This window comes from Gekko japonicus, unplaced genomic scaffold (genome assembly GCF_001447785.1).
Source record: "Gekko japonicus isolate JY-2015 unplaced genomic scaffold, Gekko_japonicus_V1.1 scaffold2338, whole genome shotgun sequence".
Lineage (NCBI taxonomy): Eukaryota > Metazoa > Chordata > Lepidosauria > Squamata > Gekkonidae > Gekko > Gekko japonicus.
The window spans coordinates 225,285-239,160 of record NW_015176521.1 but is presented as its reverse complement, the minus strand read 5'-3'; the positions used below and the strand labels follow the sequence as shown (position 1 = coordinate 239,160).

Genomic DNA, 13,876 nt, shown 5'->3' with positions numbered 1-13,876 from the left:
CATGCAAAAGGCCCCAGGTTCAACCCCTGGCATCTCCAGGTAAAAGGACCAGGCAGTAGGTGATGTGAAAGACCCCCTCCTGAGACCCTGGAGAGCTGCTGCCAGTCTGGGTAGATAATCCTGACCGTGATGAACCAAGCTCTCCGAAGCCATCGACAAAATTGCCCCCGGCGCCCTCTCTGCTTTTGTGCCAGACTAGCCCCATGGTACACCGCGGAGCTATGGAGGATGAAGCGAGAGCTGAGACGACTGGAGCAAGGGTGGCAGCGTGCCCCTGACGAAGCTACAAGAACATCTTCTAGGATGTTTATGGAAGCCTATGAGGTGGCAGTGATGCAGTATAAGGCAGCTTTATGCGTATGTTCATAGCATCTAGTTTACCCCTGAGTCTGTGCTGATGAACTGCGTAATGGTAGATAAAAAGGAAACTTTCTCTCCAGGGAGGGAAGATGCTGTGTGTATGGGGGGGGTGTCGTCTCTTTTCCCAAGACCAGTTACTGTTTTAAATTTTCTGTAACATGTATAGTTTTTAATCTATTACCCACCTTGGGTCCCGGGTTCTTGAGGGAAAGGCGAACTTATAAATGTTTTTAGTCAAAGTTCAGTTGAGCCTCCTGGGGAGAGCATTCCAAAGTTTTGGTGCTTCCACCAAGAAGGCCCTGTCACGTGTGCTTCCTCTCCAAACTTCGGAAGACAGCGGGACATGAAGCAGCACCCAAGGATTTCTTGGGGTCGAACCAGTTTTCAGTGCAAAGGAACAAAGCCAGAACAGGTGACTCAACAAAGGCACAATTACACTAAACCACCTTCTCTCCCTCCCACGCACCTGCGATTAGAAAGGCAAATGCACCCCAAAGGCAATTTGCGACATCGCTCGGCATTATCAGACCGGGAATGTGGATTTTTAAAAGAAAATCTGCCCTTGATTTCTCTCTCTTTCTCTCTTTCACTCTCTTTTTAACGCTTTTTTTAAAAGCCCGTGGCAAAGTTGAGGGTCGTGCTTGATGGGAAACTGCTGGACTTTCTGAACAGTCTTTCAGTGCTTAATTTGTTTCAAAAATTGCTGAAAACGTTAAGTACTTTAGTGTACGTCCAATTATGCCAAGCTTTAAGTTAAATCTGCTGTTACCTATTGTTGAATATCTTTGTGCCACTTGAACTATAATTGACTAAGCCTGGTCTTTAACAATTATTTTAAGTGCTCTCTAATGGATTGGAGTATAAAAGCAAAGTGTATTGTGTGGCTCCTTTTTTTAGGTTCGGAGCGGGGTCCTTGCACTGGATTTGCTAAACTCATTTCTGATAGATAGCTTTTCTCTAACAGTCTTCCATTACTGCAAAAAAAAAAAAAAGGTATTTTTTAAGGTAAAAAATTATTCCACGTAGCTTTTCCTCCTGGTACTTCACAAATACGGAACAAAAGAGACGAGCTCCTCATCGGCCTACATCTCTCTATCCGAAGTTCCCTGCTGGATCAGACCAAAGATCCTCTTGTTCTCCGTGCGGACGGCCACCCCATTCCTGTCTGATGACGGGTGCTCTGACTCTCAAAAGTTTATACCCCAAATCTTCTTGGTCTCTAAGGTGTTTCTGGACTTGAAGCTACCGGAGCTGGAAATGTGACACTAATCATTTGGCCTCTCCGCTTCCTTCATGGTTAATCGCCGCCCCATTCCCACAAGAAGAGAAGAAGAGATTGGATTTATACCCCGCCCTTCACTTGGAGTCTCAGAGCGGCTTACAAACTCCTTTCCCTTCCCCTCCCCACAACAGACACCCTGTGAGGTGGGTGGGGCTGAGAGAACTCTGACACAAACTGCTCTTTTGCAAGGACAGCTGTGCCAGAGCTTGTGACTGACCCAAGGCCACATCAGCAGGTGCAAGTGGAGGAGTGGGGAATCAAACCCGGTTCTCCCAGATCAGAGTCCGCGCACTCAACCACTACACAAGGGCCGTCAGGAGGCAAATCAGGCCTCAGAGTTTCAGACCGAAGCCCTCCTCCCATGTTTGCCTCTGCCATCTGGCATTCTGAGGTATACTGCTCCTGAACATGAGAGATCCATTCAACACATGTGCCTTGGCACAGACACTTCTCTTCCCTCCACATATCCATTTCCCCTTCCTCTGCTAGTGAGAAGTTTCTCATTCAAATCTTTGGTGTTTGAATAAATATCATAGACTATCGCAGGGGTCCCCGACACGGTGCCCGTGGGCACCCATCAACCCCTTTCCTGGTGCCCACTAAGTAGGGCTGCCAAGTCCCCCCAGGGGGTGGAACCCCCCCCCCACCCCAAAGGCCCGTTCCCCGATGCCGGGGAATTAGGCCCCGGGGGGAACCCCACCCCAGTGTGCACGTCACAGGGAAGTGACATTATGACGCCGGGCACGCTGGGGGCGGGGCCACGGCCATACAAGGAAAAACTCTATGGTTTTCCCTTGTATGGTTGTGGCCCCGCCCCCAGCGTGCCCGGCGTCATGACGTCACTTTCCTGTGACGTGCATGCGGCGCGCGCGTGCCGGGATCCGCACGGGAGTCCCCTGCCGGCAAGGTAAGTGCCACTTGGCAACCCTACCACTAAGCGTTTTTAGAAAGTGGGCAGGGCCAGGTGGGCCTTTTCCCCAGCAAGGCTTGTGATTGGTTGTGCAGATTTTCAAAAGGTTCTTTGGCAGCAGCTGCCACCGTGGCACAAGGATCTTTTTTTTTTTTTTAATGTTTTTATTGGTTTGGTTAGGGACTTTACAGGGTGCAAATAAACATATTAAGCCGTTGTTTTTGTATGTTGCAGTTAAGTCGATAACTTACAATAAATCATAATATAACTATATACAACATACTATAAAGCACATGTATTTGGCCATTGGGCCACGGGATCTTCACTGTGTGATTTGCTCTGGCAGCCATTTTGTGGCTGTCTCTGCCTCCTGCAGGATCCATTTTGTGTCAGCATTCCAAAGGCACCTGTGGGCTCACAAAGGTTGGGGAAGGAAAGCATTTTTTTTTGTGCTCTAGTGAGAGACTTAGGAGCTGCTGATCCAGCAGAGGGTACCCTCCTTAGAACAAACACGCAGACAGAGACTTCAGATGTGCTCAAGCTCTGCGAGCTGTAATCGGAGGGCGTCATCTGCGAGGACAAAGAGGGAGAGCTGTCACTGTTTCTTACAGGCAAATATATATCCCAAAAAATCACAGAAAGCTATGTGGCCTTTTGCTTCGCAGGTCGTGGAGAGGGTGACTCCCAGTTTGGTGTAGTGGTTAAGTGCGTGGACTCTAATCTGGGAGAACCGGGTTTGATTCCCCACTCCTCCACTTGCACCTGCTGATGTGACCTTGGGTCAGTCACAAGCTCTGGCACAGCTGTCCTTGAAAAAGAGCAGTTTGTGCCAGAGCTCTCTCAGCCCCACCCACCTCACAGGGTGTCTGTTGTGGGGAGGGGAGGGAAAGGAGGTTGTAAGCCGCTCTGAGACTCCAAGTGAAGGGCGGGGTATAAATCCAATCTCTTCTTCTTCTTCTTGATCTACAGGCAATAAAATGTATAACAATCTGTTTATACCCGAGGCGAGCTCCCAGCGGTGCGCGCTGGACCTGTTGTCTCCAAATTCATACGAATCCCAAGTCCTCTCCAGTAACTATTTTTTTCACAGAGTTGAATTAAGCTGCAGTTTATGTCAATCGGTGGTCAACTCAACTCCGGGTCATCTTTGTGTTAGAAAACTACGTTAAACACAGGTCCCCTGTATATGACGACAATACTCTCCTCTAAATTGATGTGTGGGATGCTTTACGTTTTAGAGATTACAGGGCTGCTGTATTTTAAAATCTTTTTTGTGAAAGGGAGAAACGGGGAGGGGCAGAAAAGAAGGGAAAAGATGTATTAAAAAGAACCAGCAGCGGGTCCTCTAAAAGCATCTGAAGAATATTAATGTCTTCTGATGCTTTTGAAAGGTGAGGGGGCAGGAACACAGATGGCTGTCTGGCACTCTAGAGGGGGCGAATTCCATAGTGGGGGGGGCTTGCGGTAGTCAGGGTCCAGCTGCCTGCTAACTTATGATAGCGAGGGACAGATCCTTAAACAAGGAATTAATGTCTGAGTGAAGATTAGTTACCTCATAGAAACCTTTTCTTCTATCCATATTTCTTTTTTAAAACACACACACACACACAAAAGCCCCCCTCAGCATACATTTCTGAGGTGGCTCGGAACATGGAAACCATATCTAATAAAGGCATATCATTTCTTCTAAAACAACCCGCGGCACTTTAAAACGCCTTCATTTTGAACCAAGTTTTGATGCATTTATTTTATTTGAAGGAGTGATTAGCCGCCTTTCTTCCTCACGGAGCTCAAGGCAGCTTGCCGAGAAAACACCTAAAATAAAACACATTAAAAACGTAAGAACCGAGATTTATTCACAATTCAGGACCACTTGTTGTGACTTAACCAGATGCCATCCTAAATAAAAATGTCTTCGGCTGAGGGTTGCCAGATCTCCTGGTGGGGATCCCCTGTTCCCAGGCCCCTCCTTCCTGCCACCGATCAGCTGGCCGGTAGGGGGAGGAATTCACCCAGAAAAAGAGGGAAATCCAGCATTATTACACTCTGGTGTTTGGGAGGACAACTCTCTGGTGTTTGGGCAAAAACTCTATGGTAGAAGCCAGATTTACCATAGAATTTTTGCCCAAATACCAGGGTGTCACATCTTTATGTGCAGAAAGTCACAGGTTCAATCCCAGGCATCTTCAGTTAAACAATTTCAGGTGGGAAGCAGTGTTCCCTCTAAGCTGAGTTAGTGTGAGCTAGCTCACAGAATTTTAGCCTCCAGCTCACAGGTTTTTGTCTTAGCTCAGGTAGGATGACTCCAGAGCAAGTGAATTTATGCAGTAGCCAAATCATTCGCTCACAACTTTAATGCCAGCAGCCCACAAAGTAGAAAGTTTGCTCACAAGACTCCACAGCTTAGAGGGAACAGTTCTGGGAAGAATATCTCCCTGAGATATGGGAGAGACACTGCCCATTAAAGCGGACAGTGCCGAACTTGGCAGTGTGAGTCGGCTTCATATAGCAGCACACGTGTATTCTCCGGTGGCAGCTAATCTGCCTGGTTTACCAATATATTCCGTGGAGTTGTAACTAATATTCCTAAAGGAGGCATTTCAGTCTTTCAGTACAGCAGAGCGGTCTGGATTTTGGGACTTTGCTTGGTTTCAAACATTTGCCTTCTCTTTTAGAGGTAAACTCTATTCTTCAGTTTGTTTAAGGTATTTCCACCCAAATCTTCCACATAAAGATCTGCAAGGTAGCTTACAACAAAGAGAATTCTAAAATCAACAAAACAAGAGAAAAGTTAACAAGTTAATCCGCAGGGCCTGTAAGACGGAGCTCTTCCGCCAGGCTTTCGCATAGGAGCCACCGCTACTATACCACCACCAAGTTGCCATCTTTGACGGTGGATTCTACCAGGATGTGAGCTGGCCCTGGCAAGACGACCAGACGAACTGAAGAACTGGTTATGAAAGGACGACAGTACTATCCGGAACTTATGCTGATGGGTTGTGCTGGTTAATGGAACCCCATCTTGGACTGATAAGAGCTTATTCTCTAGCGCACCGGCACTTTGTTTGTGATTGATTGTTTTATTCTGTTTTTAGTTGTTGAATTATGGCATATCCCTCTTCTGTTAGCCGCCCTGAGCCCGTTTGGGGAGGGCGGGATATAAATTTAATAAATAAATAAATAATCTGAATCTGGAAAAACATAGTACTGAGCTGGGGGTGGGGGTGGAAAGTGCCATTGAGTTAGCACCTGACATGGCGACCTGGTAGGATTTCCAAGGCAAGAGGTGTTCAGAGGTGGTTTGCCTTTGTCTGCCTCCACGTAGTGACCCTGAACTTCCTTGGTGGTCTCCCATCCACATACTTACCATGGCTGACCTTGCTTAGCTTCTGAGACCTGACAAGACTGGCTAGGCTCCCCACATGTTCCCCCAAGGGCACTACAGTCGGGGAACCAAAATCTCCTGGATGTTCCAGACCCCAAGACCATCAAATTCGCGTTTTCAGTGGCGGCTCCTATCTGGTGGAACGAGCTCCCAGAGGAGACCTCGTACAGTTCTGCAGGGCCTGTAAGACGGAGCTCTTCCGTCAGGCTTTTGAATAGGAGCCGCCACCACTGTTCCACCAGATCATACTGAGCTAGAGGTGGACATTTAACTTTTCTTTCTTTCCAAATTGCCTCTCTTCTAGTCCTCTTTGAGGAGATCCGTCAGTTTCGTCAGGCCTGTGGCGAAGCTCACATGAAGACCATCTTGGGGACCGGAGAGCTGGGATCGCTTACTAATGTCTATAAAGCCAGTCTGGTGGCCATGATGGCAGGTAATTTTCATAAGACATCATTTGTTTTTTCCCTCTCAAATTTAGGAAGACTAATCTAGTAACAGCCAGATGAGTAGGATTCAGCCTTAGGAAGTCATCATCCATCTTTGTCAGAACTTCCAGCCAGAGTTTGCCAAGGGGGCCGGAGTCTGGATTTTACCCTCGGTACCTGCATGGGGGAAATCACAGACACAGAGGTGCCTAGGGGTGGGAGGAAGTGCCTCCTGTTTTCTCCATCATTTCGTCATCTGTGTATGCAGTTACTGGGTGTTGCTGTTGTTCCTGCGTCTTCCATTTGGGAGTGGCCGTGGCTCAATGGTGGAGCATCTGCTTGGCATGCAGGAGGTCCCAGGTTCAATCCCCAGCATCTCCAGTTTAAAAAATGGATCAGGCAGTAAGTGATGTGAAAAACCTCTGCCGGAGGCTGTAGTGGAGAGCCGCTGTCAGTCGGAGTAGATAGTACTGACTTTGACGGACCAAGGGGGTCTGATGCAGTATGATGAGGCTGCTTCCTGTGTTCGTATTGTGAGATGAGGGAAGCACCTGGGCCGCTCTGAGTCTCCTTGGGTGGAAGGATGGGATAAAAATGTGATTGTGTTCTAAATCCACGATCTTTTGTCCTTTCGGTCCCATTGACAAATTACCAAGTCACAGATCTTACAGAGCTCAAAATGTGAAACTGCTGTGCCACATCACTAAAATTAACCTCTTGGCAAAGGACCCTAGAGGTAGCTTGTTAAACTTTTTTTTCTAAAAAAAATATCCAGTGATTTGGTGGGCTAGTTTAGATTTTTTTTTTCCTCCCCTCCTTGGGAATGTTTCTGGAGTTGTGCCTGCAGAAGCGTACTTGTGGAAGACACAGTGAGAATCTGAAAGCTGCAAGGAAAAATATGTGGGTCCCTGATTCCTCCTAGTTTCTGCTTATGGATTGCGGTTGAAAAGTCCTGCTGTTTTTCAGTTGCCAAAAAGTAATACTGTGACAGACCTAAAGACCCAGGAGAAGCCATATTGAGACATGCAGCCTGAGCGTACAGTCTGTTCTGAACAGGACCGTAGGCAAAGACTGTTGTGTTTATGTGCTTGTTACTTTTAGAGGGGAATTGTCGGCTTGGTAAAAGTCTTTGTTGTGTGTGCACCCCACCCTTCAGCTGAACTCTGTGCATGTGTAACAAAGTTTGAGTCCAGGGGCACCTTTAAGACCAACAAAGTTTTATTCAAGGGATAAGCTTTCGTGTGCAAGCACACTTCCTCAGATACAATGAAACAGAATTTCCTCAGGCCCTACATACAGAAAGATGGGGGGGCAGCTATCAGGAAGGGCCAGTCAGAGCCAAGATGCATAAGTAAAACTGAGATTATATCATGGTGGCGGTCGGTAAGATTAATGAACGGCTACCCACCGGAATCTATCTGTGCCTGCATGTGTGTTCTGTGTTATATACCACTTAATAACAGATGTTTCCAAATCTGTGCAGAGAAATAAAACATAATGATTTTTTAAAAAATCCTGTTGCCAATTAATAAATATATTCAAAAGCAGCAGCAGAAAGACAGATTTTCATCTTAATTAACAAGGGTGATACTTCTAAAGACATTCCAGTACACATATGTCTCCAGAAGGAGACCAGAGAGGGGGCAAGCAAACTTCCAAGGGGAAGTGTATCCTACAGCATCAGAGCAGCTACGGAAGAGGCCCTGCTCTTAGCGGATGCTGGTCCTGCATCCACAAAGGTGGTACCCTGAGCGCAGCCTAACTGACCCAAGTGTAGATCGGTTCATTTGGGGAATGAGGAATTTACCTGACCACCAGATCCGGGATAATGATAATAACCATTGTTTAGTGTTAACATTTATAAGCCCAAGCGGTCTCCCAGATAGATAGAAACCAAGGTAACAAAATAAGTCCAAGAAATAGTAAACATCAACTACATAAAGAAAATAATGGTCAAACTATGGCTCCGGTCACACAGGCCAGAAAACGCGGGGGGGAAGCGTGGCTGTTTACCCCGGGGCAAAATAACGCGCGGTTGCGTGAGCAGACGTCCCGTGGAGGTCCTATGGAGGTCCCGTGGTTAGGGGGGAGGTGCCGATCACAGGACAATCCTGCGGCGCTGCAAAGAAGCGGGGCCTCAGGGCAAACGGGGTTGTGGTTTTTTAAAAAAACTAAAGTGTGCGCATGCTCCGTTGGGTGCTTGTGCGCATCCGTGGAGACTTGGAAAAAAACTCCTTTTTGCGAGGGGACATGGGCGGGCGCCGGAACTACCACCGGAAACGCGATCAGACGCCCGCCCATGCCCCGCGGTTTCCGGAAACTAGTGTTTTACAGCGCATCTTCGGAGTGAAGCCTCGGGTGAGCCACAGGAGCTCTACGCTTCCCAGATGGGAAATCCGCTTATCTTCCGTCTCTCTAGCATGCCTAATGCTCCGTGTGACCGCAGCCAATGTACAATAACATAGGGGAGAGCACAGAACTTGGGGGGTACCCGTATTCACGTATATATATATGTGTGTGTGTATATGAGAGAGAGCATATACCACCTTATAGCAGGGGGGTCCCCAACAATGTTCCCTCTAATTTTCCCCCCCTACTGAGCGGAGCGGTTTGCAACCTGGGCAGAATATAACTACTGTAATCTTCAAATGGGCAACGGGCAGTGCCAGACCCTGCGCGGCTGCCTGTGTAAATGAGCAGCCGCTCATGCGCACAGCTTGGAGGGAACACTGGTCCCCAGCCCTTTTGAGCCTGTGGGCTTCTTTGGAATTCTGACACAGGGTGGGTGCAGCCACAAAAATGGCTGCCTCAGGAGGCGGAGCCAGCTGTGCAATGGCTGCCGCAGCTTTTACCTTCAGTCACACGGTGAAGATCCTCGTGCTGTGGTGGCAGCTGCCGCTGAAGCAACGTTTTTTTAGAAATCTGCACAGCCAATGGGATTTCCAGTGGACGATCGGAAGCCTTGCTGGGCAAAAGGCCCCACCCCCGGCCTGGCCTGCTTTCTAAAAACACTTGGCGGGCACCAGGAAGGGTGTTGGTGGGCACCATGTTTCCCCCGGGCACCAGTTGGCGACCCCTGCCTTACTGTGCTGTCTTGAGCAGATGGGTCACACGTATCTTTCTAAGCCTGCTGAAATGAGTCAGCTTGGAAGGATGGAAGCCTGTTCAGTCTGGTGCTATCAAAGTTAGCAGAACTGAGTTAGGTGCAGCCTTCTGCCTCTTGCTGTGGAATTGTCCAGGACGCACTATTATTTTCAGGCTGTCTAAATTTTAAACACCGAGACCATTAGAGCAAGAGATGGCCCTTCATTTAATCCAAGTGGTGATTACCTAACCACTTCAAAACATTTTTTTTAATTGTCCGTTCACCATTGTTTTAAAAAGTCGTTATTTGCTGCTTTTTAAAATCCCTGGTGCAGTTTCTCCGTGGTGCAGCAGGTGGCTCTGCAGTTAGCAATATTTTTCCCCCCTCCTTGACCCTGTATGGCTTTTTCTATGCAAGTTTCCCACAAATATAGTTAAAGAAAATATTTAATAGCTTTCACTGATCTGTGGCTTTGTTAGGGCCTGACTACGTGCACTGTTGAATGCACCGTCGCACCTAAGTACATCGGATTGTATTTTGAAAGCACAGCATCTCGCATTCTTAGGACAGCACCGTCTGCGGCCATTACTGGATGGAAAGGTTTGACATCTCTTGGGTGACATCCCCCCCCCCCCCCCTTTTCCTCCCTTTGGGGCACCCCCCCCCCCCCCCCGGGGTAACTGTTTTCTCACTTAGTCTAATTCTGTGGAAAGACAACTCCTCAGGAGTGAGTGATACTGAATCCACAGCACAACAAGTCCTGTAGCGCCTTACCAACAGTATATTCCTTTCATGTGTCAAAGCTCACCTTCTCAAATACGATTGAGAATGAAGATCCATCAGCCTTTATATCCAGGTCAGAATGTAGAAGGGAAGTTACAGAGAAAGGCCAGAGCAAGATTCAAATCCAGTAGCGCCTCAGAGACGAGCAGGAGTCCAGTAGTAACTAAGGGTGTGCATTTGGTTTATCCAAAAACAAACAAACACAAACCCGAAAAAACACCTCAGAGACGAACAGGAGTCCAGTAGTAACTACAACAGGAGTCCAGTAGTAAAAACAAACAAACACAAACCCGAAAAAATACCTTACCAGAGAATCTGATTCGTCTACTGATATAGCTGAACCTGAATAAAAGCCTATCTGAGTTCACTTGCCAAGACATTAAAAGCAATGGAGGATGGGGGTACTTTCTTTGGGGGCCCGTAGAATCAGACCCCCTGGTCCAATCTTTTTAAAACTTGGGGGGGAGGGGGTTGAGGAGAGGCACCAGCAGCTCTGCTACAAATTTGGTGCCTCTGCCTCAAAAAACAGCCCCCCCCCAGTGCCCCAGATACCCCTGGATCTATTCTCCATTATATCTTATGGGGACCATTGGTATAATGGAGCTGAAAAATTCAGGTTTCCTGAATATTTCCCAAATCTGAATACCTTACTGGCATTGGGATTCAGGAATATTGGGAAATACTGGTATTTTTCGGATTCAACCTACCTGAACCCGAAAAATACTGGGGTTTGGAGCTTTTTTGCACAAACCTAGTAGTAACTTAAAGACCAGCAAAAATACATATCTGATGAAGGGGTCTTTGACTCTCAAAAACCTATCTCCTGGAAATTTTGTTGGTCATTAAAGGTGCTACTGGACTGGAATCTTGCTTTTCTACTGCAGACCAATACCCACCTGAAAGAAGGGCCTTTTGGAATCAGGATGCAGAGGTACTGTGCAAAAGGTAGTCAGCTTGATTAAAGCTAGGAGATATGCATGTAGGTGGGAAATGCAGAAAATTTGCATCAGTTATGCGATCAGAATCCTATGTCCCTGTTCAGCTGTGGGGGAAGGAGGAGGTCCTATTGTCCTGAACTAGTGAGTGAATTGTAGTTCAGCTGTTTTATGCTATAATTGTCCTTTGAAGCTTCTCCATTGAACTGTCACTACTAGGTCAACAGTAGAATGTCTTGGAAGATTATCTGTCCACAGAACAAGTGGGTGAAATTTCTCGGCTCATGACGCAACATAAAAACTGGCACCGGGGGCAGGGTAGATTAAACCTAACTAAAAGGTATAGGGAAAAAAACAAGACTATATCTACTTTTAAAAACTAGTCAGGCCTGTGAAGAGTTAGCAATATGCTTTCTAATTTTTGTTAGATAAAGCCAGCGTCATGTCGTGGTTAGAGTGATGGGTTAGGAACCAGAGACCTGGGAGCGGGGGGGGGGGGGAGGGCGAGCTTGGGCCAGTTTCTATTTCAGCGTAACATTGTGTGGGTCAAATGAGGCAGGGAGAACCACGTACGCCTCTCTGAGCTCTTTGGACAAAGAGAGGGATAAAAATGTGGTCGCTCCTGAAATGACATCTGGTCACATGGTGCAAAGACGAGACCCACTGGAGAGGACGGTCATGGCAGGGAAAGTCGAAGGCAGCAGGAAAAGGGGAAGGCGCAACATGAGATGGATGGACTCAATCAAGGGAGCTACAGGCCCTCCCTTTGCAAGACCTGAGCAAGGCTGTTGATGATGGGACATTTTGGAGGTCATTCATTCCTGTTGTTGTTGTTAAGTTGCATAGTTGAGTCCACTGGTGGACCTCCTGGGGGCACCTGGTATTTTTGGCCACTGTGTGACAAAGAGTGTTGGACTAGATGGGCCTTTGGCCTGATCCAACATTGGCGTCTCTTATGTTCTTATGTTCTTATGACTCTTCGCGACCCCATGGACCGCATCACGCCAGGCCCTCCCGTCCTCTGTCGTCCTCCGGAGTTTGCTCAGCTTCATATCCGTTGCATCAGTAATAACACTGGCTAACCATCTCATCCATGAGAGAGCATTCGTTCCTAGGGTTGCCATAAGTCGGAAGCAACTTGACGGCGCTTAACACATACACGGAAATGGCATTGATATGAAATTGACACTGCTATGGAATGTGGGGGCTCCGAAGGTGGGTAGTCCGTGCAGCATGAGAGGTTTTAGATCACCGGCCGCTCTGGAGCTAGGAGAGGTGCCGCTTTGTCGGTGCTTGCGCGGCTACGGCTTTTGAGTTTATGTTAATTTGCTGGTGAATAATTTAAAGGGCCCTGTTTATTTTTTAATAGAAGGGAAAGATATAAATTGACCGAGTGTGGGTAATGTTACTTACAGCTGCCATCGAACAGATGCTGGGTTTTTTAAAAAAATATGGATATTTTAGTCTGCAGTCACTTACAGGAGTGAAAAACAACCCCCCCCCCCCCCAGTTTTCATTTCCATTTCCCCCCTAATTCTTTTAAAATTGATTCTCTGACAAAGATTCACACTAAGGCTTCTGCCCGCCTTCCCACTCTCTTATACGCATATGTAGGAGTATTCCTTATAAATATTTAATCTACGCAGTGCTAATTTTTGGTGTTTTTTTTGGGCAGAGACTGCATGTTAATGATTATGATGGACTATTTTAATAAAGCCGTTAAATAAGTTTCATTTGTTCTTCGGGATTGCGCTCGCCCAGAATGAGTTGCTTGGGTTTTTTTTTTGGGAGGGGGCTGTGGAGAGAGGTAGAAGTGAGAGCTGCGTTTCGAAGCAGCGGAAGCCTTGAACAGGTTTCTCATTGGCATGAGAGAGAAAGAAGAAGAGAAAAGAATGGATTTATACCCCGCCCTTCACTACCTGAAGGAGTCTCAGAGCGGCTTACAATCTCCTTTCCCTTCCCCTCCCCACAACAGACACCCTGTGAGGTAGGTGGGGCTGAGAGAGCTCTTTCGAGGACTGCCCTTGAGGGAACAACACTGCATTCAAGAAGAAGAGGAGGAGATGATGATGATGATGATTGGATCTATACCCCGCCTTTCACTACCCAAGGGAGTCTCAGAGTGGCTTACAAACTCCTTCCCTTCCCCCTCCCCACAACAGACTCTGTGAGGTTGAGGTAGGCGGGGCTGAGAGAGCTCTTTCAAGAACTGCCCTTTCAAGGACAGCTCTGACAGAACTATGGCTTGCCCAAGGTCATCCAGCAGGTGCAAGTGGAGGAGTGGGGAATCTGGCCTGTTACACCAGTTCTCCCAGATTAGAGTCCGCGCAAAAGAGCGTGCATGCACACGAAAGCTTATACCCAGAATTAAACTGTGTTGGTCTTGAAGGTGCCACTGGACTCACACTTTATTCTGTTGCTTCAGACCAACACAGCTATCCACCTGCATCTATTTCCTGCCGGGCATAAAATATTCTGGATTAAGAAAATGCTCTGTTTAAACAGAAAAAACCTTCACTCCTTGCAGTCAGGCTAAAATTCCCTGTCCATAACCTGCCTCTTCTGTGAAGCCAGCACGGCATGCTCGCTCAGGATTAAAATGAAACTCACGTCTGCACAACTATGTTTGTCCCCCGTCTGCCCCTTCTTCCCCTTTACTCTCTGGTTCGCCCCCCCCCCCCCCCACACCCCCCCTGGGGAAGACCCCTTTA

At 47.5% G+C, this 13,876-nt stretch overlaps 1 protein-coding gene across 2 annotated transcripts in view; it reads left to right on the top strand.

The window, feature by feature from the left end:
* Window positions 1-13,876, top strand: part of DERA (deoxyribose-phosphate aldolase (putative)) — a 64,877-nt gene that overhangs the window by 27,799 nt on the left and 23,202 nt on the right. The window contains exon 6 of one of the 2 annotated variants that reach the window (XM_015427407.1): window positions 6,242-6,370. The exons of the other annotated variant lie outside the window; for it this stretch is intronic. Within the exon in view, the coding sequence (XP_015282893.1) occupies window positions 6,242-6,370 (129 nt within the window). The remainder of the gene's footprint in view (window positions 1-6,241; window positions 6,371-13,876) is intronic. 2 annotated transcript variants of the gene reach the window in all.